Genomic DNA, 25,448 nt, shown 5'->3' with positions numbered 1-25,448 from the left:
AAAAAAAAAAAAAAAAAAAAAAAAGAAGGTGTAAGTTCCGGTCACTGGTGAGGGGAGGAGGTGGCCAGAGTTGTGTCACTGAAGCACCTGGAGTTGATGCAATAGATCCGAGGGTCTCCTACAAGTGCCAAGACCACCCGGCCCAAATATGCTCCCCCACCCCAGCCTATGCATTCTTTCAGCCTGCATCAGTGCAGAAAATACTGAGTGGAAACCCTTAACTCCATTAGCTAATAGCCGTTAATGCTTTAGAAACGATCTAACTAACGGGACAAATACGGAACACAGAAAGCTCCTAGGATGGGAAGAGAGAGCCTCGGAGAAGAGGTAGGAAGGCTCACCAAGGACCAATTATAACACGTCAAGTCTTACTAGAACCAACAAGGACCTACTGTATAGCACAGGGAACTATATTTAATAGTTTGTAATAACCTATGAGGGAGAAGAATCTGAAAAAGTGTGTGTGGGGGTGTGTGTGTATACATATAAATAACTGAATCACTTTGCTGTACACCTGAAACTAGCACAACATTGTAAATCAACTATACTTCAATTTTTTTAAAAAAAAGTCTTACTAGTCTGCCTGAGCCAAGCCATTAGGAAACTTCCTCCTTGCCCTTAAGGGTTAATCTCCCCACTACCCCTCACCCCCCAACTGAGGAAACACTGGTTTAATTTTAAATTTAGCAATATCTATACATACACAATTTTCAGCATACGTGGTATATATTCTGAGAAATCAGGAATCCTTCAACCGATCAGTTATGCTTTCACTTTTTCCTCCTTCTCCGTAGACCTCACAGAGTTAGAGCTGTGCTGAGTGAGGTCACAGTCTAACTACAGTATTAACCCTGCAAAACTGTTCATTTTCGCCCGAGCACCCAGAAGCAGGATATAGAATGTGTCCAACTAAAAAACTATTACAGATGATGCAGTGCTGTGATGGACTGAATTGTAACCGAGACGGGGATGTGTGTGTGTGTGTGTGTGTGTGTGTGTGTGTGTGTGTGTGGGTGTGTGTGTGTGTGTGTCTTTAGCCAAGAAATCAATTTCTAAAAGGAAGTCAGGTAGTACGTAGCTCTTAAAGGTCGAGTTTATATGATTGTATTTTTAAAGGAAAAATGCATTTTCTGACACCCAAATTTTAAAATGCTACTTTGAATATTTCCCAGCCTTAACTGTTTTATATTTCCTACCAACTGCGTCCTTGTTTTTTAGTTGTTTCCCCTATCCAGTACCTCTTTCACTTTTCTCTGTGTTACAAACATCCCTTGTGTTTTTTACTATCTATTTTGCATTGTTAAAAATATACAGCAATGTATAAAGAATAACACAGTGAACATCCACGAACCCACCACCCAATTTAAGAAATAAACCATTAGCTGTTTTTTCTATGACTGTTCCTGAGCTCTGTTTAATTCAGCCTGGAGAAAAGCACCACACAGATGGTCAACATTTTGTGTAAAGGCCCAATCACACCCCGTTCACAGTAGATGCGGACTTTCAGAAAGCACGTGCGTTCCCGGTCTTGCCTGGACATGTGGTTAATGCTAACTAGTCTAACAGTTGTGCCCCAGGTAACTCCTAAAGCTGTTTCGGATCATAAAATCTAGGATGTTTTGCAAATTTATATTTCATCATGCTGGGCTTTATGCACAAAAACTAGATGACTTCCCGTTTGTAATCTCCATCAAAGGCATTTCTCAAAATCCCTTTATTATGCCTTATCACTGGCGCTACCACACATTGTTTGCATGTTTGCAAACAATCTCTGGCTAAATTATAAATCTGCGAGTATCCTTGTGGCGTTCGCCTCACAGAATTCAGACATAAGTGCTATTTTAGCTTATTCCTCAATCGTAGATTCTAAATATTTGACCCACTTCATTGAGTGCCAGAGACCTGACTTGACTTGTCTGTGGTTTGGGCTCTAATTTAAAAGCAATCAACCATGTCTGAATAGTGTTTGAAATATTTATATTGTATCTATGGAAAGGATGTCATATTTTATTTTCCCAAGAGTACGGTTTCTTTAGCACGCTCTTGCTGCCGTCACGTGATGCTCCGTTTACTCCCGTGGTACCTTTGCCTGTGGGGCAGCACATTGTACACAGACATCTGCCTCAGCCCAACCTTGGGAACTTGATCTCTTCCAGGAGCCCAGCATGCAGAAGAGCGGCTTGCTCTTGGCTCCCAAGCACATACTGAATCACTGGAGGGGACATTCTTTTCAAAGTGTCCCCAGCTCCATAGTCTTATAGGGAGAGAAGCAGGAACCAGATGGGTAGAGTGTGGGTTGATTTTTTTTTTTTTTTTTTTTCATCTGTTGACTGATGAACTTCTGGTGCCTATTTGCAAGGTTGCTTTGAGTATGTGAGCTGGTGGCTAGACCAGTCATGTCCTCTTTTTCCTGATTTGGAAGATAGAAATTGAAGAAAACATTCTGCGGAACCCAAAGGCCGAAGGTCTGGATTTGTCCCGAGCCCACAGCAATAAGGACGTTTTCCAAGAGAAGGATAAAGCATATGTATTTTATTTAGAGTGGACTGTTTTAAGTGTTATCTTTTCATTTGGAATGAATAGTAGTTCTCCACATGCCATTAACCAGTTGTTAAATGTGAGAATTCATTAGTAAAATAAGCCATCACAGTGTGTGGGATGATGTGAAATGAACATTAGCTCAGCTCCTTGATTCTGAGCATGGGAAGTTTTCCTTTTCTTTGCTACAGATTTGGGGGGCTTTTTGATATTCATTACAACAAAAGCGAGAGCTTGCTGATCTTCCAGATTTTATTGCCAAACGAATATCAACACTAGTCACTGGCTTCTTCTGTAGGATGTATGGGTTTCCTTTCTCTCCACAAAAGAAGACATGTCTAAACTTGCTTATCTCTCTATAGGACAGTCGGCCCAATATGTCAAGACCTCTGATCACTAGATCTCCTGCATCTCCACTGAACAACCAAGGCATTCCTACTCCAGCACAACTCACAAAATCCAACGCACCCGTCCACATCGACGTGGGCGGCCACATGTACACCAGCAGCCTGGCCACCCTCACCAAATACCCCGAATCAAGGTAATCCGAAAAGCCGCAAAGTCACGCTCCAGAGTGCATGTGTTTGATGATCTAACTGTTTTTCCTTTGACCAGCTTAGCAGTGCAGCCTCGCCAGGGCCGGGGTAGGACATGAAAGCATCATGTGGGCCACCTGTTATGGAGGCAGCTCTGGGACATGACCGTAAATCTCCTACGAGTCAGGGTTTGATCCAGAGCTTAGCCGAGTACGTGTGAAAGTGTCACTGAGAATGGAGTTCTGTGATATTTCACTCCTCTGAGAGCTTCACATTTCTCAGCGTAGTAAACAAAGGATGATGATTTCTACCCCTGACCTTTCTTCTGTCCTCTTCTTCTAAAACACACTTTCTTATCAAGACTTAGAATTTTATAGTTGGCCCAACTTGTGAACTGGAGAAAAAAAAAAAAAAGAGAGACCCTTATCAGTAGGGCAGTATATTTAGAACAGTTGGCAGAAGTCCAGAAAGATAGCCTTGTTTGAAAAAAAAAATGAAGGGCAGTGGAAGTTATGAACGCTCAAGGCAGATAAGCAAATAGGAAAAGGGTATGAAGGGGGAGAGTGGTTTATAAATGGGCGTGTACACCACGCTGATGAGAACGCCCCTCCCACGCCCCACTCACCCATTTCTTTTTCTTTTTTAAAAATTTTATTTATTTATTTGGTTGGGCTGGGTCTTAGCTGTGGCAGGTGGGTTCCTTAGTTGCGGCATATGAACTCTTAGTTGCGGCATATGAACTCTTAGTTGCGGCATATGAACACTTAGTGGCGGCATGCATGTGGGATCTAGTTCCCTGACCAGGGATCGAACCCGGGCCCCCTGCACTGGGAACGTGGGGTCTTAACCGCTGCACCACCAGGGAAGTCCTGCCACCCAGCCATTTCTAAAGGAGTTTCCAAGGAAACAATTTACTTTGCACCCCAGGACACCCCTCCTGGCTCCACCTAGATGTGGGGGCTGAGACAGATCCTATTAGGGAATTTATCTTCGGGCCGCTCGGCTGGTGGGTAGAGGAAGAGGCATGAGCTCACGTGGGCTGATGTCAGGAGAAAGTGTGTTTCTCTGCTTGTTTCTGCTCAAATGGAATGGAAACACAGCACTTGGGCTTCAGAAAAGCACTCATTGCATCTCTGAAAACCTCCTACAATATGACAGGTATCAGGTAACTTACAGCCTAAGAAGAGAGCACTGACATACAAATCACTGTCATAATTGCACAGACACTGCTTTTTTGGTTTTTCTTAGTCTCACTTCACTATCTTATATTTTATGAAGGAATGTGAAGGTTGAGAAAAGATGAAATATTTTCCCTCTCAATTTCCAGATTTAATTTCTACAATAGACATGAAATGATTTTTAAAAAGTAGATGTTATAAATTCAGTTACCCAAAACACCTGTACATTGGGAATTCCCTGGCATTCCAATGGTTAGGGCTCCATGCTTCCACTGCAGGGGGCATGGGTTCTATCCCTGGTCAGGGAACTAAGATCCTGCAAGCTGTGCAGCATGGCCAAAAAAATAAAAATTTTTAAAAAAATGTATAGTTTAAAATGAAATGATCATATCAGTCAGTTGTTAGTATTACTGAGTCTCCACCCTCCCTAAATGCATTGTTATTGGATGCTACAAAATTGTTACATGATGGTTATATTTCTTAAGAGTATCATTATATAAGGAGGTTCTTTTTTTAAAAAAAAGTCTATTTCCATTCCTTCTAACCTTCTAATACCAACATCGACAATAGAAAATCACTGTGCCTCTTCAGATGAACACTTAATTCTAGGGGGCAAGTCACCAAACAAACATGGAGTCAAAAAGCAAGTTTCGATGATAGCAGAATGCACTGGTCTGATCTGGTGGCCTTTTGCTTCAGTCTGATTATTAGACTGTGATACAGGAGGGAAGTTAGTCATTACACTGTTTGCATGTGACATAGTGGTAGGTTTTCTTGTGCTCATTGCAGCTGGGCGGGTCTCTTCCCACCGACTAAGGCCCACCAGGGTTTTGGCTTTTGTGAAGCTCAATCGTGTCACTTGGCGTATTGGCAGTGGTATAAGATAGACAGTGAGGGACTCTGTGTATTCAGTTCCTCTCTCTCAAATCCTTTGCCATTTCAATCGTTTCGAAGCTTGGCAGTATTAAAGACCTCTGACAGTGTCTCATTTGGAGAGCCTTCCTCAGGCCAACTTTCCATGGGTATTTCTAAGAGTCCCCTTTTTGTCCCTTATTATTCTCCCCCCTGAGACGTGCATCACGTTTCATGGATCTCAGTATGGATTCAACACTCTCGGTATCTGCACCGTCTCATATGGGAACCACTAGCCACATGCAGCTTTGAGCACTTGATGTGTGGCCGGTCCAAACTGATATGTCCTTTAAGTGTAAAATATACACTGGATTCTAAAGACTTAGTGCCCCCCAAATGTGAAATATCTCAAAAATTTTATATCGATTTCATGTTGGAGTGATACTGTGATCATATATTGAGTTGTTTAAATAATAATAGAGTTAAATAAAATTAATTTCACCTGTTTCTTTTTACTCTTTTAATGTGGCTACCAGAAAACACAAAATTACAGACGTGTCTCGCTCTTTGTTGCTGTTGGACAGCACTGAACTATATGTATGCACCGATTTTTAAAAAAATCTCATTAAACCTCCCCCTCCCCAAACCTGATACTTACATGCATCATAAATTGAATTTCTCTTTCACCAACTTAATTAGAAAAGATAAAATTGTTCCTCTTTCTTTCTCGATCTTTCTCTATGCTTGGCTGTCACCTCTCTGCTCCCAGTGTCCTGGGAACGACATCAAAAATAATATGTGGTTCATTAGTCCCAGGTTTGAATGCTGACATTCCCATTTAATCGTTGTTTGGCCATGGATAGGTCCAAGTTCTAAGTGCCTGTCTTCTGTCTTGTAAAATAGACACAAATACGTCTTCTTCCAAGGTTATTGGGAGGATTAAATGTGATTATGGAAAGCGCGACATGGCCCTGTGCCCAACACGTTGTATTGCCTTTATACCTAATCGTCTGCCAAACCTAGCAATTGTTTCTTTTCAAACTGCCTTCCAAATTCCAAATATATCCCATTCCTTCATTTCCTAGACCACAGAAACAGCCTCACTTCTGGATACTTGCCTGGATTCGTAAAGGCTCAAGGGCCTCCTTGCCTGCACCTTCTGGTCCTTTATCTTTAATGTCCCCAACTGTCTTGGAACTGCCGAGCTATTCCAAGATCATCTTTTTTGTTAGGAGATATTTTTAAGTCTATGTCCAAACTTTTGGAAACAAGCCCTACAAGTAATTTATGTTTCTGTTGCTTACACCTAAAGCAGATGACACTGGCTGGAAAACAATGCTGTGGATGTTGAATGGACCACTGTGTGTTGCTTTGCTTCCTCTTGGATTTGGGAGGGGCCGGGGGGGGTGCTTGGAAAGAAATTAAATGTTCATTTCAAAGCAGCAGTCAGTTTAATGGGACCCGTCCACAACTTTTAGTAGTCAAAGATATAGGGAAGAAATAGTTCTTCATGCTTTTTCCGCAGATGTCAGATGCTCCTTCCAACTTCTGGGAAAATCTCTCACGTATATCAACCTTTTGGGGATAAATTGTAGGACATTAGGTTGCCCCTGACCATAGAATTACAAATAATTCCAAGTTGAGTTCTCTAGATTCTGGGTGTCTTGAACACGTCTCACCCTACCGGACCATTCCCTGCCCCCTCTCCCTCTTAGAGCACCCTGGTTCCTCTTTCACCGACACTTTCCTTGGTATAGCCCAGAGGGGAAAAGGGCCTTTTCCTCGGTTTTCTTTTCTAGGATTTCAGGGGGGGGAAGACTTATAGTGTAAAAGTACTAAGTTGTTTGTAACAAGTGATCCTAAAAGATGTAGTGTCCTTTTATAATTTCAAAGGTCCTGCAAAGGGCCTTTACTCCATTTTGAAATATTGTGGGTGATTTTTTATTCTATTTCTTGTCCTCTGGGCTAAAGACTACCTTTAGAACATTGTCCCCAGAAAGTGGTACATTGGACCACACAGCTAAACATTAGAAGCACCTGCAAAGCATCAAAAGGCCATGAAAGGCCATGCCCCAGACCAGTGAAACGGGCATGTCTGCGATTTTCCTGAGATCCTGATTTTAACCATATGGCTTTGTATGGTCCCTCCAAGTGAACATAGGCCTCTTACTTAATGAATCTCCCATGCTGTATCATAATGGCCATTCCACCAAAGAAAATACATTTTGATCTTCATTTCTTTAATTAGCAAGGTTACCTGGTTCCACTGTCTGTGCACCCACATGCCCTATTTTTTTTGTTGTTTTGGCTTGTATAACCTGAGTACGGATTCAATATGCAAGTTGACTTTTATATTTTACAGCAAGGTTAATTACTTATGTTGTTATTCATTTCCATTATTGGGTGGTTTTATTTATTTTTTTAGCTGCGTTGGGTGTTCGTTGCTGCACGTGGACTTTCTCTAGTTGCGGCGAGTGGGGGCTACTCTTTGTTGCGGTGCACGGGCTTCTCATTGCGGTGGCTTCTCTTGCTGCGGAGCATGGACTCTAGGCGAGCGGTCTGCAGTAGTTGCAGCACGCGGGCTCAGTAGTTGTGGTGCATGGGCTTAGTTGCTCCACGGCATGTGGGATCTTCCCGGACCAGGGCTTGAACCTGTGTCCCCTGCCTTGGCAGGCAGATTCTTAACCACTGCGCCACCAGGGAAGCCTATTGAGTAGTTTTTAGCTAACAGCACTGGACATAAAGGCTTCAAATTAACTGAAGTACTGCATACATCCGTGGTGTGGTCTGTCTTTACCAACATTTCGTGTGAGATGCAAAACAGTTCTTTGGAGGTGTTTACGAGACAGAGGCTGATCCACACCACCTCAGTGAAGAACACTGTTCCCTTTCAGGGGAGCCTGCAAGTCTCCAATTCTGGTTGCTATTTTGAATTGCAGTCACCAAGAAAAACACCCAGTTCAGATCTGTAATAATTTTACATCAAATAAGTAAAACCAAATATATATATATATATATATATTTTTTAAATAGATATACAAAGAAGATAGAACATATTTAACAATTTGTTACCCTGATTTCTAAGTTGTAAATATCTAGGTGGACAAGTGAGGTGGACCTCACTTGTACTCTTGCCCTGAGCCCCCCACATTTTAAGGACAGACCTGATTATATCTGACTCAGAAATCCAAGGTACCCACTAACATCATTGGTAACCAAAAATCTAGGTATCTAATTTGTCATAAGTAAGTAATGTTGGTACCAAAGTACATGGCCTCTTTAAAATCTCCTGCTGTTGACAGTGAAACATCTTCTTAGCCACACGTGTGTGTGATATTAAAGAAACGTTCTATGCTTTAAAAGAAGACGTAAGTCTGAGTTCCAAGTTAGGTCTGTTTCATCATTTACTGTCACCTCGAACAAAAACAATATTAACAGCAGTTATATTGATGGTTATTCAGATGTGGATTCAGATGTGGACTTTTTAAAACCAAGAAGTGGGCAGATACTGCTGATTAACCACACCTATTGGGTGGCAGTGAGGCAGGGGTCTTAGCTAAAAGAGCTACTAACCTAGAGATGAAAGACACAATCTCCTGTTACAATCCCCTGAGCCATCCGATCTGCTTGCTTGACAGAGCTTTTGTATATTTTAAACCAAGTATATGAGTTAACTCCGACATAAGGAGATTATGCTGAATTGGTCTCTCCTAAATAGCAGCAGAGTTACTAAGCACACTGGCATATGTAGGTAATTGCAAAACTCAAGAGACTCAGCTTTCAACGTTGCAGTCGACACCCATGGCCACCCAAGGGGTGTGTGTATCTGGAGCTTTAGGATGGCGATGCCAGGCATGTGTGCCTTGCCAGTAGAGTTCTGGTTTTGGCAGGCTTCACCCCCGATGTGCTGGCCATTCCAGGGTGGTTACGTGGAGCTGCACTGAAGGAAAAGTGGGGCACTTGCAACGTGAAGGGGTTGGTCCGCACTCTTAGGACAGTTGAATTCTAATGTTTGGATTTCCGAGTAACTGCTGTGCACCAGCCCCGGGAGTCTTCTGTCATCCCGTGTCAGGGCTGGGGGTTCTGTGCTCTGACTTTGACTTCACAGGTCCAGTTCACGCTATGGTCCCTAGACACACATGGTGCGTCCCACGTTGTCATCACACAGGCTCACGCTTCAGGATCTCAGCAAAAATGCCGTTCGCCAAACAGTTCCCTGAACTTTCTTTCTGAATGATTGCATGGCACTGAATACAAAGCTTTTTATTATGACCTGCTCTTTAGATCAGCATGATTTATAATCAACATCTATCTCAAGTTTTAAAAAAAATCACAGAATAGGTTATTGGGGGTTTTTAGATGAGTGGACATCAACCTGGCATATATAGTCTCAGCACAAATGGAAAAAGAGAACGTATCCCTGCTGCTGGGAAAACGCCCGTGGAAATGCATACAATGAGGACAGTCTAATGGTGAGCAGTTCTGACTGGTTGATCGTAAAAAAAAAAAAAAGAAAGAAAATTAGTTTACGGAGGGATTTTAAAAGGAGGAAAACCACTTGGCCGATGAAAAATGGAAAGTTTCTCCAGGATCCTAGGGACAAGTTTTCCTCTGCTCTGTTTCTTCTTTTCATCTTACAATAATGCTTTTCCAAAACTGCCCCTCACTTATATAGGCAAAGAGTAAATGAAACCAGCTTCAAAAGACTTTTTTTTTTTTTTTCAAAACGATGAAACTGGATCTTCTGTTTAGCGCTGAAAATCCAGCTTCAGTAACTTAGGCTGCACTGCTGGCAGATTCAGCAAACTTTCTCTGCCACTTGGGCGCAACATAGGCCTAGCTTTTAAAGTAATATAGCTCATCAAGTCTTATCTTAGACAATCATTTAAAGAAAAATGCAGCCATATTACAGGTACTGGCCTGTAGTTTTCCCTGTAATGTTTTTTTTTTTCATTGTACAGATTTATTCTGTGTTCCTTGTCAACCAGGGCATACACTGGCCAACAAATGTCCTTGCTCTCTTGTCGTTTCCTTGGGGGCAGGAGAGGACAGACAGTGAACAAGTAAACAATCAATTAACAATATTTGAGTGGGTAGTAAGTAAAGTAGGAAGAAAAATAAAACAGGATGAATAGCCTTGGAATGTAGTTTGCTTCCTATGTTAAGTCTAAAGATAATTTTATTCTATGGTTTGTGTCTTCAGGTTACATCTTTATTAGTTCGTCTACATTTTCAAGACAAAATCTAGTCTACATTTTAGAGTCAATGTAGAAGCAGATTGTTGTTGCTTCAGTATCACAGGTCACACCTTATCGATGATCAACGGCCTCTTCTGAGTTCTGTGATTCACCTCCTGTTATCTGATGTGTGGCAAATACAGATGTTCACCCTTCATCTCAGCAGGAGGGAAGTACAGGGTGAAGTCTACTGTCTGGGCTATGGGTGTGGAACAGCTCCAGGACAGACCATCATCTTCAGATCACCTTGCTAGTTCTATTAACCATGATTTTTTTTAATATTAACTCAGTTCAAATGTCATTTCTTTTTATTTTATTTATTTATTTATTTATTTATTTGGCCGCATTGGGTCTTCGTTGCTGCGAGCAGGGGCTACTCTTCGTTGTGGTGCGCGGGCTTCTCATTGCAGTGGCTTCTCTTGTTGTGGAGCACGGGCTCTAGGCCCGCGGGCTTCAGTAGTTGCAGCACATGGGCCCGGTAGTTGTGACTCACGGGCTTAGCTGCTCCGCGGCATGTGGGATCTTCCCGGACCGGGGATCGAGCCCGCGTCCCCTGCATTGGCAGGCGGATTCTTAGCCATTGCGCCACCAACAATATCCCAACCGTGATATTGTTTCTGGTACATTTTCTGTAATTTTGCAGTTGGTGGTGACTGAAGTTAGATTTGGTGTTGACCAAACGAGAGAGTTAACAGATGTTAAAATAAATGTAGGCAGAAGGCCCTTGGAGGTAAACAGTAACAAGGCCAGCGGATCCCTTAGCCTGAGCCTTAGACCAGGAGGGTGAGGGCCGCCTTGTCCCCGCAGATGGTGCTGGTGCCTTTGATGGCAGAGCAGTAACGGTGGGTGGGGCGTAACACTGGGTATTCAGCGTGAAACAACTCAGGACTGGACTGTAGGTCACGTTCTCGATTCTTATTAACTTCTCACTTGCCGAGAACTCAGCCTCAGCTTAGCTAGAAACCCTCTTCCTGGAAAACTCTTTCTTACTTAGTTCTCATCCTTGTGTTCTTGGTACCCAGTATCGGGCCTGGCACAGGGGACATTCACAAGTTTGCCTGATACATGGAGTAATTACTGGGTGAGATACTGGACCCAGAGGCCAGATCCTCAAAACAATGAAGGTCAAATAATTGAATAAAGCTATTCAAAATAGAAAGTTACGTTTAAAGCTGTGCTGGGTTCGTTACCTATATCATTCAGTGTGCCGCCATAAGCTTATAGGAGGGGCTGTTACTGACCCCACTTAGCAGATAAGAACACGCAGCTCTACGAGGCTCAGCAACGTGTTCAGTCTTATTCAGCAAATGGGGAAGAGCCAGGATTCCAACACCCACTCTGACTCCAGGACCTTGGTTTTTTAATTCTTTTATAGTCATGCTTCTCAACCCTGGGGGCATGTTAGAATCAACTGGGATTCAAAGAACAACCTGGTCCTTCCCACAAAGATTCTGATTTCCTTGGTCTGGACCTGGGCACGGGATTTGCTAACGCTTCCCATGTTCAGCTATGCAGTCCATCTTCCTACCTTCTGGAACTGTGTTCTAAAAGTGAGCTTTAGCCAAGGGCGCAGCTCATCTACAATATCTCAAGCTATTTTATTCTCAGGGTGGCCTTCACCTAATTCTGGGTCAGCGCTGGGGCGTGTGTGAGCCCTGCCGCCCCGCCCCCGTGGTGCCGGAGCTCCCGGCCTGGTCTCCTGCCTTGAGCACCCTTCTCCTGCCGCCCAGTGTCATGCAAATGCAGTGCTATCCTTTTCTATGTGTGTCATGACTTTAAAAAGTCTGCAAAGCACCGCCTTAGACGGGGTAATGGGATAAATGACTCTTGTTCTTATTTGCCTGTGGGTTTCGGGAAGCTCTTTTGTCCAGTGCACCCCGTCGTCCCAGAGCAAGGGACAAAGTTGGCCTTGGACCAGTGATCTTGCCACCTGCGGATGGCCACTGGGTTGACCTGTGAAGAGAAAATCATTAGCACAACATTCAGTGACCAGCTTTGGCCCCAGCACGCTGTGCCCACGGGAAGGAATGGTCTACCGGATGCCAGGATAGGTAGGGCTGCTCATCAGGTTAGGAGCTTCTAGGTCCACTGATGTGTGAGTCACCGCCTCTCTGCTGGCCTCCTCCCTTTCCTGTTGCTGTTGAAGCGGTGGACCCGAGTGCCCCGCGATGCAGCAAACTATCTCAGGTTCACACCACTGCACAAAACACACGTGCCTGCACCAATCAGAAAAATTGTTTTTAAAAAATTTTAAATTTATTTCTAAAACATGCCCTGTAAGCTTACGCTTTAAGTTTTAAAACAAATAATAGATCTACCAGTAGCCTTCAGTGCTTTGAACTGTGCCTGGCAATGCTTGATAAATATTTGTCGAATGTGGAATGAGTTTTGCTTAGTTGAGTTGAATGAGTTTTGTTCTGACCTGGAGCAGCTCAGCCATCACAGGGCTGCTGCAGTGTGAAGGTCAAACATTTTGAATCATCAGGCGCTAACAGTGATGTCAGATCGTAACGGCAAGCCTAGTCCAATCTGGGCGGCAAAGATTAGCATCCTTTTTTCCTTCAAGGCAGAGACCAGAAAGGAATTTTCTCAGCTAATTACGCTGAAGGGAAAAGGTAAGGAGAAGGGAATAAATCAATCCAATCACAACCCAGAGACCAATGAGCCAGATTAACAGAAGGGTGACACCTGCCTTCAGAATGTTTTTCTCCAACTGATAATCTCCTCCCTGAGCCCCTCGGATCATCCCCAGATGATTGAAAGAATGCAGATTCCTTGTCTCCGGCCGCCATCTGTATCCCAGGATGTGAGGGAAATGAGCAGTTTTCATTGGCATCCAGGTAATCCACCTGCATCTCTGAGTTTGGGCCACAGATCTGCAGAGAAGGGCAGTGAAACATCAATGCACCCCCCTGCAGCATGGTGGGGACAGCGGTGGTGTGGCCAGAGACACAGTGTTAGAGCGAGGCTTTTCTTAGTGCTTCTGGCTTGATTCTCAGCACTTGGGACAATAATACAGACTGTGCTCATTTTGATCTGTCGTGATACATGGTGTCACTGGGCAGCGCCAGCGTTGTTTTTGCCCTGTGTTTGTTATCGTACTTTCATGTTTCCTGCCTCATCATACAAGAAATACTTTGATAATAAACTGTATGTTCTATTTACTTGTTTGAAAAAGTTAATTCATAGGTATTTCATAGAAGATTCTGGTAATTTCGTACAAGGTTAATATGTGAAAAATATGCTGCACTTTACTGTGTTCTTGAGAACAGTTCCATTAGAAGGGCTGAAAATTTACAATGTTATTTTCCACAACCCAGCTCACATATCTCCTATGACTTTGGTTCCTTATAATCCTGTAGTTTCTGTTGGTCACGTAACTGATTCTGGTTGAGACCTTTTTTATGGCAACATTAATTTTAGGTGAATTTCCAAAAGACAAACCGCATTTTGGCTCTGTAGAGAGCTTTGTGGGCTGAATATCACACCCCAGAGCTTGTGTCTACCATATAGCTCTTAATTCCGTCTTCCCAGACCGCTATGGTCTACTCTGCTGAGAGATGAAATCTCTCCGTATCTCTCTGTGCAGGATACAGCGAGGTGTCTATGCTGTGTGTATTCTTGCCTGGAATAAAACAATGCACAAGTTATTCTAAAGTTGGGGGAGTCTTTTTTATTAAGCCAATGCAGAAAATAAACTTCCCCTCCCTTAATTTCTGAAGAGAAGCATTTATTCAAAACAAAATCACATGATGTTATAATTTGCATGTAAACTCTGAGGACTTAAAACAAAACTCTGAAAGTCACACTGAAGGATCCCTTATGGGTCCACTGAACACCCAGATGCCCTCTGCTGAAACTTGAGCTGTGGTCTTAGTAGAGTCCGTTTCACTGCATCTGCCATGTCTGGCAGTTTGTTCTATTATCAGTATATAAATAACCCATTAAAATGCTATTTCTTTTCATTAGAAATGCAGGATTTATTGACTCAAGTTGATGAATTATCAATATTATGCTTCTGAATGATTACTCTCAAGGTGCCTGGAGATAGAAAGTAGCAACAATTTGTCTCCAAAATAGCAAGCTGAAGTGGGTGCATAATGCTTTACGTGTGGCTTCTGAATGTGCCCAGGGGGGTCCCGGTGGGAGGATGAGGGATGTAAGAGGTGGTGAGGGATGAGAAGTCAGTTGTGCTCTTACAAGGCATATGCATTTCATGTGGTCATACTCCAAAGGCAGACACCCAGAAGTTCCAATTGGGTGGCAATTCCATTTGCAAAAAAAAAAGTTAAAAAAAAACCCAAAACTTTCTTCAGTCCCACAGCTATAACAGTTTTTTGCTGGACTGTCTGAATCTAATCAAGATGCAGTGTCAGTAGAAATGACACAGTCACTTGGATAATGGCTTCCTGCTGCCACATTAATGCCATGTGTCGGTTTGCTTAGTAATGACCTTGCTGTTTATCTTTTTTGGCGGTAATGATTATTTTTCCTCCTGTGCAGCTTTTCTTATTGTGTTCCCCATATTCAGAAGATAAATTACAACTGTGCATAACAGCTAACCACCACTTTCAAACAGTGGCGGACCTCACCAGGCTCAGAGGGCTTCGTAACCGAGATGTGAATCTGAACTCACCCAGACCTGTTTCCATGATTTGAGCTGAACGTGCTCCAGAACTCCCACCCAGTCTCATTAGGGCTTGGCTAGGTGCCTGCCACCCCTCCAAAAATTGATTTTTTAATTTTTTATCTTTTTTAAAAAAACAGCTTAGAAGGTCCTAAGGGCTTCAGAGCTTACCAAAAAAATGAAAACCGGGCTTCCCTGGTGGCACAGTGGTTGAGGGTCCGCCTGCCGATGCAGGGGACACGGGTTCGTGCCCCGGTCCGGGAGGATCCCACATGCCGCGGAGCGGCTGGGCCCGTGAGCCATGGCCGCTGAGCCTGCGCGGCCGGAGCCTGTGCTCCGCAGCGGGAAAGGCCACAACAGTGACAGGCCCGCGTACCGCAAAACAAACAAACAAACAAGCAAACAAAAAAAGAAAACCCTTCTAGTCTCAAAGCGGTGCAAAAGAGTTAATGTCAAAGAAAAAAAGAAGGATCTTTTACGTGTATCCTGCTGATCTATAATCTTAGTGGTACTTAAGGTACTTCATCACCATTTTGATGATACGTTACAGAAGGAACAAGGTGGCATGAAGGGTGGAATTCAGAGAAAATTGTTGGACACGTTAAAATGGGCCGGAATAAAGGTTATAACAGTGAAGCAAACCTGGGGAGCCATGATCAGTGTGAATGAAGCTCTGGCCTCCACGCTGGCAGACGTCTGTGACGATCACAAAAACCCAACAGTGACAACACAATTTGTATTTCCAAATACACGTCCTGACAGGCTCTTGAAGAACCCATTTGTAATCCTTTATGTAGATTAAAAAACTTGAAGAAAGTAGTTATTTGTAAAAGAAGATTTGGCTTTCGTGCACTTTCACTCAGGACTTGCAAATGAAAAGTTATGTGAACAAAAGATAGGGGAAGCAAATGGTTATCAAATGACTCCTGCAGTCTGTCCCGTTCTATATATGATCACAGAAAGGAAGAAGAAACGTGAGAAATTCTTGTCATTAGCTGGGATACTTTTGTTTCTTCAAATGTTTTGCAGGTCAGGGCTTGGTTCTGGTGTTTGTTGGAAGGGACAGGAAGAAACATCGATAGATACACCTACCGCCCAGCGAGTCTATGGACCGGCTTGATGCCTTTGGGTAAATTCTTAAACTGTGATAAACCAAGCCTGAGCCCCAGAAGGGCGTGGACGGTTACACAAGACACACACCTATGACAGCACATTGTTGACCGTGGTACAGCCAAAGGCAGGTGCTGTCAACACTTTCCTTATTTCTCAACCCCACACACCCGAGAGTGTTGCCTTTGAATCATGAGCTGATACAAACTTCATATTTTTCACATGTCATTTTTGATTTGGTGACTATGTAAATAATCTTGCGACATAAATTCGAAATCTTAAGCTTCTCAGAGTACAAAGCCAACCAGGTACATCATCCATCGTGGTTTGAAGAGGCAATTAGACGGTGTTTCCAACAAAAGGGTAGGGTGGACATTTTATATATTCTTTAAAATGTTTAGATACTTCTGAAGCTCTGTAAACATGACTCTTGTCCAATTAGCAGCTTTCTTTCCTTCTTCTAAGGAGGTATAACTCAGAGTACTGGGGCTAAATCTCCTCCCTTTGTCTTTGTCATCTCAAACTCAAAAGCCTAGTTTCTGAAAGCGTTTTTAAGCCTCCTAGTCACTCTGAAGTCATACAGTGACAGAATAATTCATTTTCATTCATCCAACCACCTTTCAATACTCCTGAGTATTTGAATGATACTCTAAGACTCTTGAACGGTGTCGGTAATGACGTGTGTGTGTGTGTGTGTGTGTGTGTGTGTGTGTAGCAGGATAGGGGTGCAAAGGAGACAGTATAGATTCACTCATTTTCTTCCATACATCTTCTGTTAGGTTTTCAAAAAGCATTTACCTCGCCTTTAAGTAAATTATATTTTTCTTGTTCTTTTTATATTAAGCACTGTGTGAAGCCTCTGGTTTTTTCACTTTTAGGTACTAAGCAAAATATGTAAATACTCCACTGTAAACTGCTGTTTTGCTGGCTTCATTACAAGTAGGAAAAAATTGTTAAATTGAAAATAGAAACAGCTGGCTTCGCCCTAGCCCTCTCCTAGTGTCATATAATTAATAGGATGCTTTTATTTGAAAGGACTGCTGTGACGTACTGTAAGCCAGTTCCAACAGTCTGGGATGGTAAGATACCAGAGGAAATAGGGACGGGCTCCATTCCACATCCTGTTTTTACTGATAGCCTCAAAGTATGGTGGAGAGAGTGGGACCACTGGGAGAGCACAGCCACACGGGGATGGGCTGAGTTCATGCCATTTATGAGGGAGATTGAGGGCAAAAATGGAAGAGTCAGGAGTGTTTCCTCATATAGGAAGGCACTCCTTCAACAGCTGGGGCTGCTAACACTCAGAATCCCAGGAATAAGAACAGCCACTCAAAAATAAGTTAAACTCAACGGGAACACATGCAAAAGAGTTTGCTTATGTAACAAGAAACTGGAAACGAGAAAACTGGAGTGGAGCTGCAAGATGCAGAAAGGTCGGCAGGAGGTGTCTGAGTGGGAAAGGAGCAGGAGTTCTGGGACAGACGGATACTGAGAGTCGGAGACAGTGTCGAGGCTGGGCTGGCCCTCCCTCTTCCAGGACGGGAGGCTGCATAGTTCAGCAGTGACCTGGTGGCTCTGCGCCTCAGTTTCTCCATCACTAACATCGAAGTATCACCTGTAAATACTCTACCGTTGCTGTGAGGATTAAAGCAGATAATCCACAGAGTTTTTTTAGCAGAGTGCCTAACACAAACTCAAAAAATGTTTTATAACATTTTTTCTCTGAATAGTAATTCTTACTGTAAAATGGAAAACATATTCTAGAGTTTTAAGTCAAGAGAAAAAAGGAGTGTGTCACAAATACCTCCAAATATAGAACAGCCCGTTGGGAGCAGTGGGGGTGACCTGGGGGGGCTGACTGGTGCACACGTGCCGGCTCGCCTGCCCACAGAGAAAGCAAGAGGAAGCCTAAAGAGAAACCGCTGGAGCCGAAAATACCAAAGTGGGCTCCCATGGGACACCATGATGCTCTGATCCAGGACTGACCTTAAAAAGTAGCCCTTTGCCCTAGAAATCATTTTAAAACAGACACTTGCTCAAACCAAAGAGCAGGACCAGGTGATGTAAAACGTTGTCTTCCGGGACTTCCCTGGTGGTCCAGTGGCTAAGACTCCGCGCTCCCAATGCAGGGGGCCCGGGTTCCATCCCTGGTCAGGGAACTAGATCCCACAAGCCTTAACTAAGAGTTCAAATGCCGCAAGTAAAAGATCGCGCGTGCCGCAGCGAAGATCGCGCGTGCCGCAGCGAAGATCCCGCATACCGCAACAAAGACCTGGCGCAGCCAAATAAGTAAATATTTTTTTTTTTTTTTTAAAAAAAAGGAAAAACAATAAACTACAAGTTGTCTTCTGGGACTTACCTGATGGTCCAGTGGTTAAGACTCCGTGCTTCCACCGCAGGGGGCACAAGTTGGATCCCTGGTCTGGGAACTAAGATCCCGAATGCCCCCGGGGCGCAGCCAAAGAAATACAAAGTCTGCCGATTCAAGATGCACAACAGGATTTTATGTACCATCGGGTGCTGTGTGGGCATTGCACATCGTCTCCAAAGGATGAAAATCTGTCAACATTTACGGAGCCCAGGCTTAACCGAGGGGCAGGATGACCACTGGGCAGTAAGGGAGTGGCCCTGAGCTGGGCTCTGCAGTCCCGCTGCCTCAGCGCTGTGGACCTGCTGCAGTGTCTTCACCTGTAAAACGAGGGTGATGGTGTCCACCTAGCAGAGTTGTTGTGAAGGCCCAGCACTGTGCCCTGCACGTAGTGGACACTCGGTAAATGTAGCTCGTATTAGACATCCATTTATTCCTCGTAAGGATTCTTTGGACGGGGTATTATCCCATTCCTCAGATGAAGAAATCAAAGCTCAAACCGATTTGGTCCTGAAGATGGTAGAGCCAGGGTTCCAAGCCGGGCCTGTGAGTCAGAGCTGAACATGCAGGGGCTTCCGAGATATTCCTGAAGGCACCACGGCCAAGCCCTTGTGCCCCCACGTGCTCTGCTCAGGTTGACCCTTTGAGACAGATGCTCCCCACTTGTTGGTGTTGCCTACCTCAGCCATCAGGCTCTTTCTTGCCTGAAATCCCTTCTCCAAGCCTCTGTGCCCTTCCCCTTACACCTGGTGAGCCTGAAGACCCAGCACAGGGTTGCCTCCTACGGGAAGCCTTCCCTCCCTGCCCTGGGCTGGCTAGGTCCCTGTCCTCTGTCCTTCCATAGCACCCAGCAGAACCGCACCGTGTTCATTTGAAGAGGCCTGGCAGAGCACCAGGAACATGGTAGGCATTCAATCAATATAGGAATAAAAAGGCTACTTTTGTAAATTCTGGTGTTTCTTTAAAAAAAAATCGTTAACTATAATACATTTTTCATAGTAAGCAGTTAATGTAATTTCTCCTAATTTAAACAACTTTCCCCATGAGTCAGGGGAGGACCCATGAGATTCTTGTAGGATCAGCCGCCCCCCCGAGTGGCTCTGGGCTCCCTCGGAGCCATCAGCATTGCCGTCAGCGATCAATTCTCCAGAACGCCGAGTTCCGCCATTGTGGGCGCTCTCATACATCTTCTTATATTTTAAACTTGCCTTTCCTTTCTCCCCTACTTTCTTCAGCTCGATGTATCATTAAAGGAAATGATGCTGCCACGGGGAACAGGTACTGGAAACGCTGCTTCCCCATAAGTAGATATAATTTGTTCTGTTTGCTTTTACTTAGAAGGTATTTTCTTCCTTCTGTTAAATTACTTCCATCCATTTCTATAACAAGCTCTGAATTCATTTTCATCTGTGTTCATGAGATATAGATGAAACTTCCCAAGTCTGGAAACTAGAAAGAACTATTTCTAGAATTTTGTTCACAGTTATAAGTGAATTAAATGCTGTGTGATAAGTAAGGTTTCAATAAAAGTAAGTTAACTGGTGATTTTTTTTAACATTATAATAATACCTAGCTTAGCAATCTCCCCCTTTTATTATGGACATTTTAAAATATATGCTTGGACTTCCCTGGTGGCACAGTGGTTAGGAATCCGCCTGCCAATGCAGCAGACGCGGGTTCGATCCCTGGTCCGGGAGATCCCACATGCCACGGAGCAACTAAGCCCGTGCGCCACGACTACTGAGCCTGCGTGCTGCAACTACGCGGCATGCACCTAGAGCGTGTGCGCCTAGAGCCCGTGCTCCGCAACAAGAGAAGCCCCTGCTCGCCGCAACTAGAGAAAGGCCCGCGCACAGCAACGAAGACCCAATGCAGCCAAAAATATAAGTAAATTTAAATATATATATATATATATATATGCAAAAACAGAGAATACGATACTGAACCCTCACATTTCAAAAAGTTTGAGATATCAACCTAGCACTTCTCTTCCTTTCCACCCATTTTGTATCCTTCCTCTCCCATCTCAGCAGAAAGGAGGGAAGGGGACCCACTGGTTGCAATGCTGACTTTTCTGTCCCCATCCCCTTCCTTCCCTGCTGTTCCGAGTCCAGGTTCCACTGCAGTGACAGCTCCCCATACACCTCTCGTTTGTGTACCCACACCTACAAACACAGACACACACACACACCCACACACCCACACGCAACTGCACAACACAAACACACACACCTTCACCCAGCCCTCTACCTCATTCACCATCTTCCTTAGGTATAATATATTAGGACAGAAACTTGGTTGGCAATCTACTAACTTGAGTTAGTAGACGTGAAAAAGTATGAAGCCACAAGTGCTTCTGAAAACAAAATTATTCAATAGAAAAATACTCTGTAAATCAGATTTTTTAAAAAAGTAACATCCTACTGATTGGTGGACTCGTGGGAGGGTGTCCTCCATGGGCTTCAATGTGACCGTCTTCTGCCCATCCCCCCAGGGGCAGCATGGAGGGTTTACAGCCAGCTCTCTGTCTAGTCAGCTGTGCATCCTTGAGCATTACATTTGTCCATTTGTAAAACGGGACGTTGATCTAGGCCATCCTGGAGATTGTCACCTCTCAAAGTGTGGTTGGCTATTTAAGAAAAAGTGCTGTGACAGTTCAGAGTGACAGAATGACTAACTGAGAGCATCTCAAGTCGACGACGTTGACTTGCTCCTCTTTAGCCTCTCTGCTCATCCGCCTTTGCACTGGTTCTCAACTTGGCTGTTCATTAGACTTCCTTGGGGAGCTTTTTAAGAGATGCAGATGCTTGGGTCCCAAGCCCGACCAATAATTACATCAGAATATGTGGCACTGGGCATCTGTATTTTTTAAAAGGTCCCAGGTGATTCCATCGTGCAGCCAGGGTTAAGAAGCACTGCTCTATACAAATGACACAGTCAAAAGCAAAGCAAAGGAGGCAGGACTTGGATAAGTTACAAGCTGCATCTGTGAGGAGATGTGATTTCAGATAAAGTGCTTCGATTGTCTCACTTCTAAAGGAGCTCTTTTCCCTAACATCGCTGAGAGCATAGCCTGACATCAGTCCCCATTGCCCTCAGAACCAAATCCAAACTCCTTGACCTGGCTTACACAGCTCTTTGTGATCTGACTTTTGCTGATTTCTGCTGCCCCAGCCTCATTTTTCAGTTGGCCCCAGTGGAGAGTATTCACATGTCTGGTTTTTTCCAGCTTCAAGCCTTTGTATCTTCCCTACCCCTCTCCTTTCTTATCTAACCTTACCTCCCACCCCTGTACTTGGCCAACTTCTGCATATCATTCAGGTTCTCCAGTGGACTTTCTTTTTCTTCCCTGTGTACTCCCACAGCCCACTCTGCATACCCACTGGCACACCCAATCACACTGCACTTGATCTGCGTTCCCAGCCCCACAGACTGTTAAATTCCACAAAAGTCAAGAGTGTGGCTTATTCTCCACTGCGTCCCCTGTATTTCACATGGCCAGGTTGACTGAATATTGGTGGAAAGAATGAATGAATAACTGAATGACTACACAATAAAAAAGGAAAGAGAAATTCTTAAGGAACCGAGTCACGGTAAATTAGAGAAACCAGGTCCTCTAAATGAATGACTACACAAGAAAAAATTCTCAATGATTGATTCACACTAAGCCAGGTAAGTCAGGTCCTATCCCTATATTCTCTTTTATTTAAGACCATTCTTTAATGCCAGGGAGAGGGGGAGCCACAGTGAGCAAGCAGACTAACTTTCCACCAGAAGGAGCTGACTTTCCTTGGAGATTTGGGATGCATTATTTCCTCCATAAACAAAAGTAGTCAACAGAGTTAATACTAAAAAGCAAAAAAGAGGAATGTATTTTAATATCTGTTAATGCATTTTTTAGTGAACCTTTATAATTCTTTTAATTAATGAAATATTTGCAGATAAAAATGATAGTATGTTTGCAATTTACTTAAAAACTCCAGAGGGGGAGAGGGAGGCATAGAGGTACAGGTGAAACAAGACTGGACAAGAATTGATAGCTTTAGAAGCTGGGTGGACACATGGGGGTTCATTATATTATTTTCTCTGCTTTGGCATAAAGTTTGAAACTGTCCAAAGTAGAATGTTAAAAAATAAATGTCAAAAAAATAAACTTGTGGAAGGAAGTTTTTCCCTGTATTGCCACTTAGTTCAATGAGTGTTAAAAAAAAAAAAAAAAAAAAAAGGCAGCCATACATCATCCGGAGCCAGCTTGGTCTTGGTCAGTTGAAAAACAGGAATGTTCTCCAAGGTTAGTAAACTGTAATCAGTTCCACATAGTTTTCAGGCACCAGAGTTTACAAGTCACTGCAGTTGATTTGTAACTCCATTCATATGTCCACAAGAAATACAGCCTGTGTCGATGTTCCCCTCTATTTGCTTAGCCAAACAATACTTTTCCACAGCACATTCAATCTCGAAACCGACCCAGGACCCCATTTTACGATCACTGGCACCACCCTGTCTTTCCGCATTGTTTTCACAAATTCAAAACCTCCTCTTTTTAAAGTTAGCAAAAATCTTCAGCAGTGTCTCTTTCTATTACTTCTAACATTTGTTGACCCAAACGCAGGGACTCTTTCTTCTCCCAGGGGCCTTTCACCGCAGCCAGGAATGTGCACCCATGTGACCACGGGTTCTTCCTTCCCCTCCCGCCGGCCTCCTCAGCTCCAGCTCCTTCCGCCCCGCGCAGAAGGCGGGAGGGTTTTCCCACCAATTTCAGGCCACGCCCTTCCCACCTTCTGGTCCGCAGAGCGCGCCCTCCCCAGCCTGGCGCAAGCTCGAAGCGAAGGTTCCGGGCCAAGGCAGGTTCCGGGGCTTCGGTGGGTTTCTCATCTAACGCAGGGAGTCCAGTCCTTCCTCCCAGCTTCTCACCCCCAGCTATTTTGGGGCACCTTCTTTTGCTGTGTTCTTTTTGAGCGTGCCATGACTCTTTTTGTATTTTTCATCAATCCTGAGAAAAAGGGTACTTTTATAAAAGAAATGGAAACGCAGAGAAGTTGATTCACCCAGATTACAGCTAGTAACTGGCTGAGCCTCCTTCCCCTCCTCACTCAGTCACTGCTTTACCCATTCACGCCGTGAAGATTTATTTAATCACTCATTCTGTGCTGGCGACCTTCCACGTCTAGATTTTGAAATTGAGCATTTAAAAATTAAAAGCCTGGGACTTATTTAAGAATAAAATATTTACTTTTCATCTCATTAGTGAAGTGACTTGTAATCTTTGATATTAATTTATTTCAGGCCACAAAAATAATCAGTGGACACACTTGGATTTCATTATAAAACTCTTGCTGAACAAATGTAAGGTAGAAATGAAAACTCTAGACCGAAAGCTTTCATTCAGCAGTGGTAATTCTTTTCATTCCAATCATTGTAGGGAGGCCCCTTTAAGATCAAACAGACTGTGCCCAAATCCCCCAATGCTACTTAACTAGTTGGGCAAGTTACTCATCATTTTGAGCCTATTTCTTCATCTTTAAAGGAGGATAATGGATTTGTTGCATACATAAAGTGCTTAGGCGAGTGTAAGTTATCTGGAAAGCACTTAATAAATATAGTTCCCTTTTCTTCCCCTGTCAACTGTAAATTTATCATTAACAGTGAAGAGTAGAATGTTTTCATAATAGGCAAACAAGTCTTATTCTTTCCCATCCTGCACCAGACTGTCCTGGAAACAGTATAAATACGTGACAAAAATGGTTTTAGTTTCACTGCCTCTTCTTTCTATAGCCTACCATTTGATTGATGTGTTTATGAGAAATGAATGACAAGGTAGCATGTGCTGGAAGGATCCCAGGATGGTTGTAACCTACACCCTGGATGATCACCCTCAATTCGTGGAAAGTTGGATGAAAATAGTAGTTGAGAAAAATATATTGAGTTTTAAAAATATGATCTGACTAATTAGTTGCTTTCTTCTTTGCGCTTACTACCTTCAGGTAGGACATGAGTTTTCTAAGTATCTTTAAAAGATTTTTATTGAAACAAATTCACAAGTCTTTCTTTTGGGGGAGGGAGGGGAGCAGCTTTCCTATTTGTTGGTTGGTTTGTTGTATTTTAAGAGGGATGGAATTGTCGATTTACCATTACATCTGTCCTATTTCAACAATAAGATTAGAAAATTTCAAAATCATCTTCAAATCAAAATCATCATCAAAGCAATAAAGTGGTGTTCCAAATCAGAGAGAGACTTGTTATGAGTTCTACAAAATCTTTTCTTAAAAAATGGAACCATTTTCCTGCCTACACTGTTCATGAAAATCAAATGCACCTCTTGGCAAAGGAAGAGATTTCAAGTGTGTAAATTCTATTTTCTGATACAGGATATTTATTTGTCATTAGCCAACACTCTACCTGTTCACACTATAGATGTGACTGCTTTCTATTAACTGAGTGTATACTAAAGTGTATAGTTTTAGCCTTCCTTAAAGAGATAAATGATAATGGATACAAAATGCTTTAACTGTAGCACACTTTTCAAGTGTTAACTGTAAAGAGGAAAAACATATTATAGATTCCTGTTTTTAAAAATTACCCATAGCCACTTATGTTTCAGCACTAGGTCATACTTTTTGGGTGGTCAAATGTTTATATTTTATAACAATTCCTGGCTGTTACAAATGATTTTTGCTGAGACCTAGGGAACTAGACTGCATGTTGTTAATGGAAAACATATTCTCTTAGATGAGTGATATTCTCAATTATTGTTTTTTATAATTAAATGTAGATGTTAGCATATAGGCATTGCTTTATTTTCAGAAAATTTGGGATTCATGGGTAGGGAAAGCTCAGAAAACAGATTTCTTAAAAACAAAATTGCTTTTTTTGTAGAATCTGTTTAAAAGACACTTTGGAGCAATTATATATATATATATTATAATGGCAGAGAGGGTTGTTTTAAGTAACACAGAGGGAAAGTCATGATCTTCCATTACAGTGACAGCACTTAGGCATAAT

General features: G+C 43.1%; 1 protein-coding gene across 1 annotated transcript in view; it reads left to right on the top strand.

Moving 5' to 3' along the window:
• The window catches only part of LOC102981451 (BTB/POZ domain-containing protein KCTD1), a 92,951-nt gene that overhangs the window by 45,785 nt on the left and 21,718 nt on the right, over positions 1–25,448 (top strand). Inside the window, exon 2 of the mRNA XM_007105398.3 lies at positions 2,901–3,079. Coding sequence (XP_007105460.1) covers positions 2,916–3,079 — 164 coding nt within the window. The 5' untranslated portion in view covers positions 2,901–2,915. The remainder of the gene's footprint in view (positions 1–2,900; positions 3,080–25,448) is intronic.

This window comes from Physeter macrocephalus, chromosome 19 (genome assembly GCF_002837175.3).
Source record: "Physeter macrocephalus isolate SW-GA chromosome 19, ASM283717v5, whole genome shotgun sequence".
NCBI lineage: Eukaryota > Metazoa > Chordata > Mammalia > Artiodactyla > Physeteridae > Physeter > Physeter macrocephalus.
The sequence above is the reverse complement of the archived record's forward strand: the minus strand, read 5'-3'. Positions and strand labels throughout refer to the sequence as shown.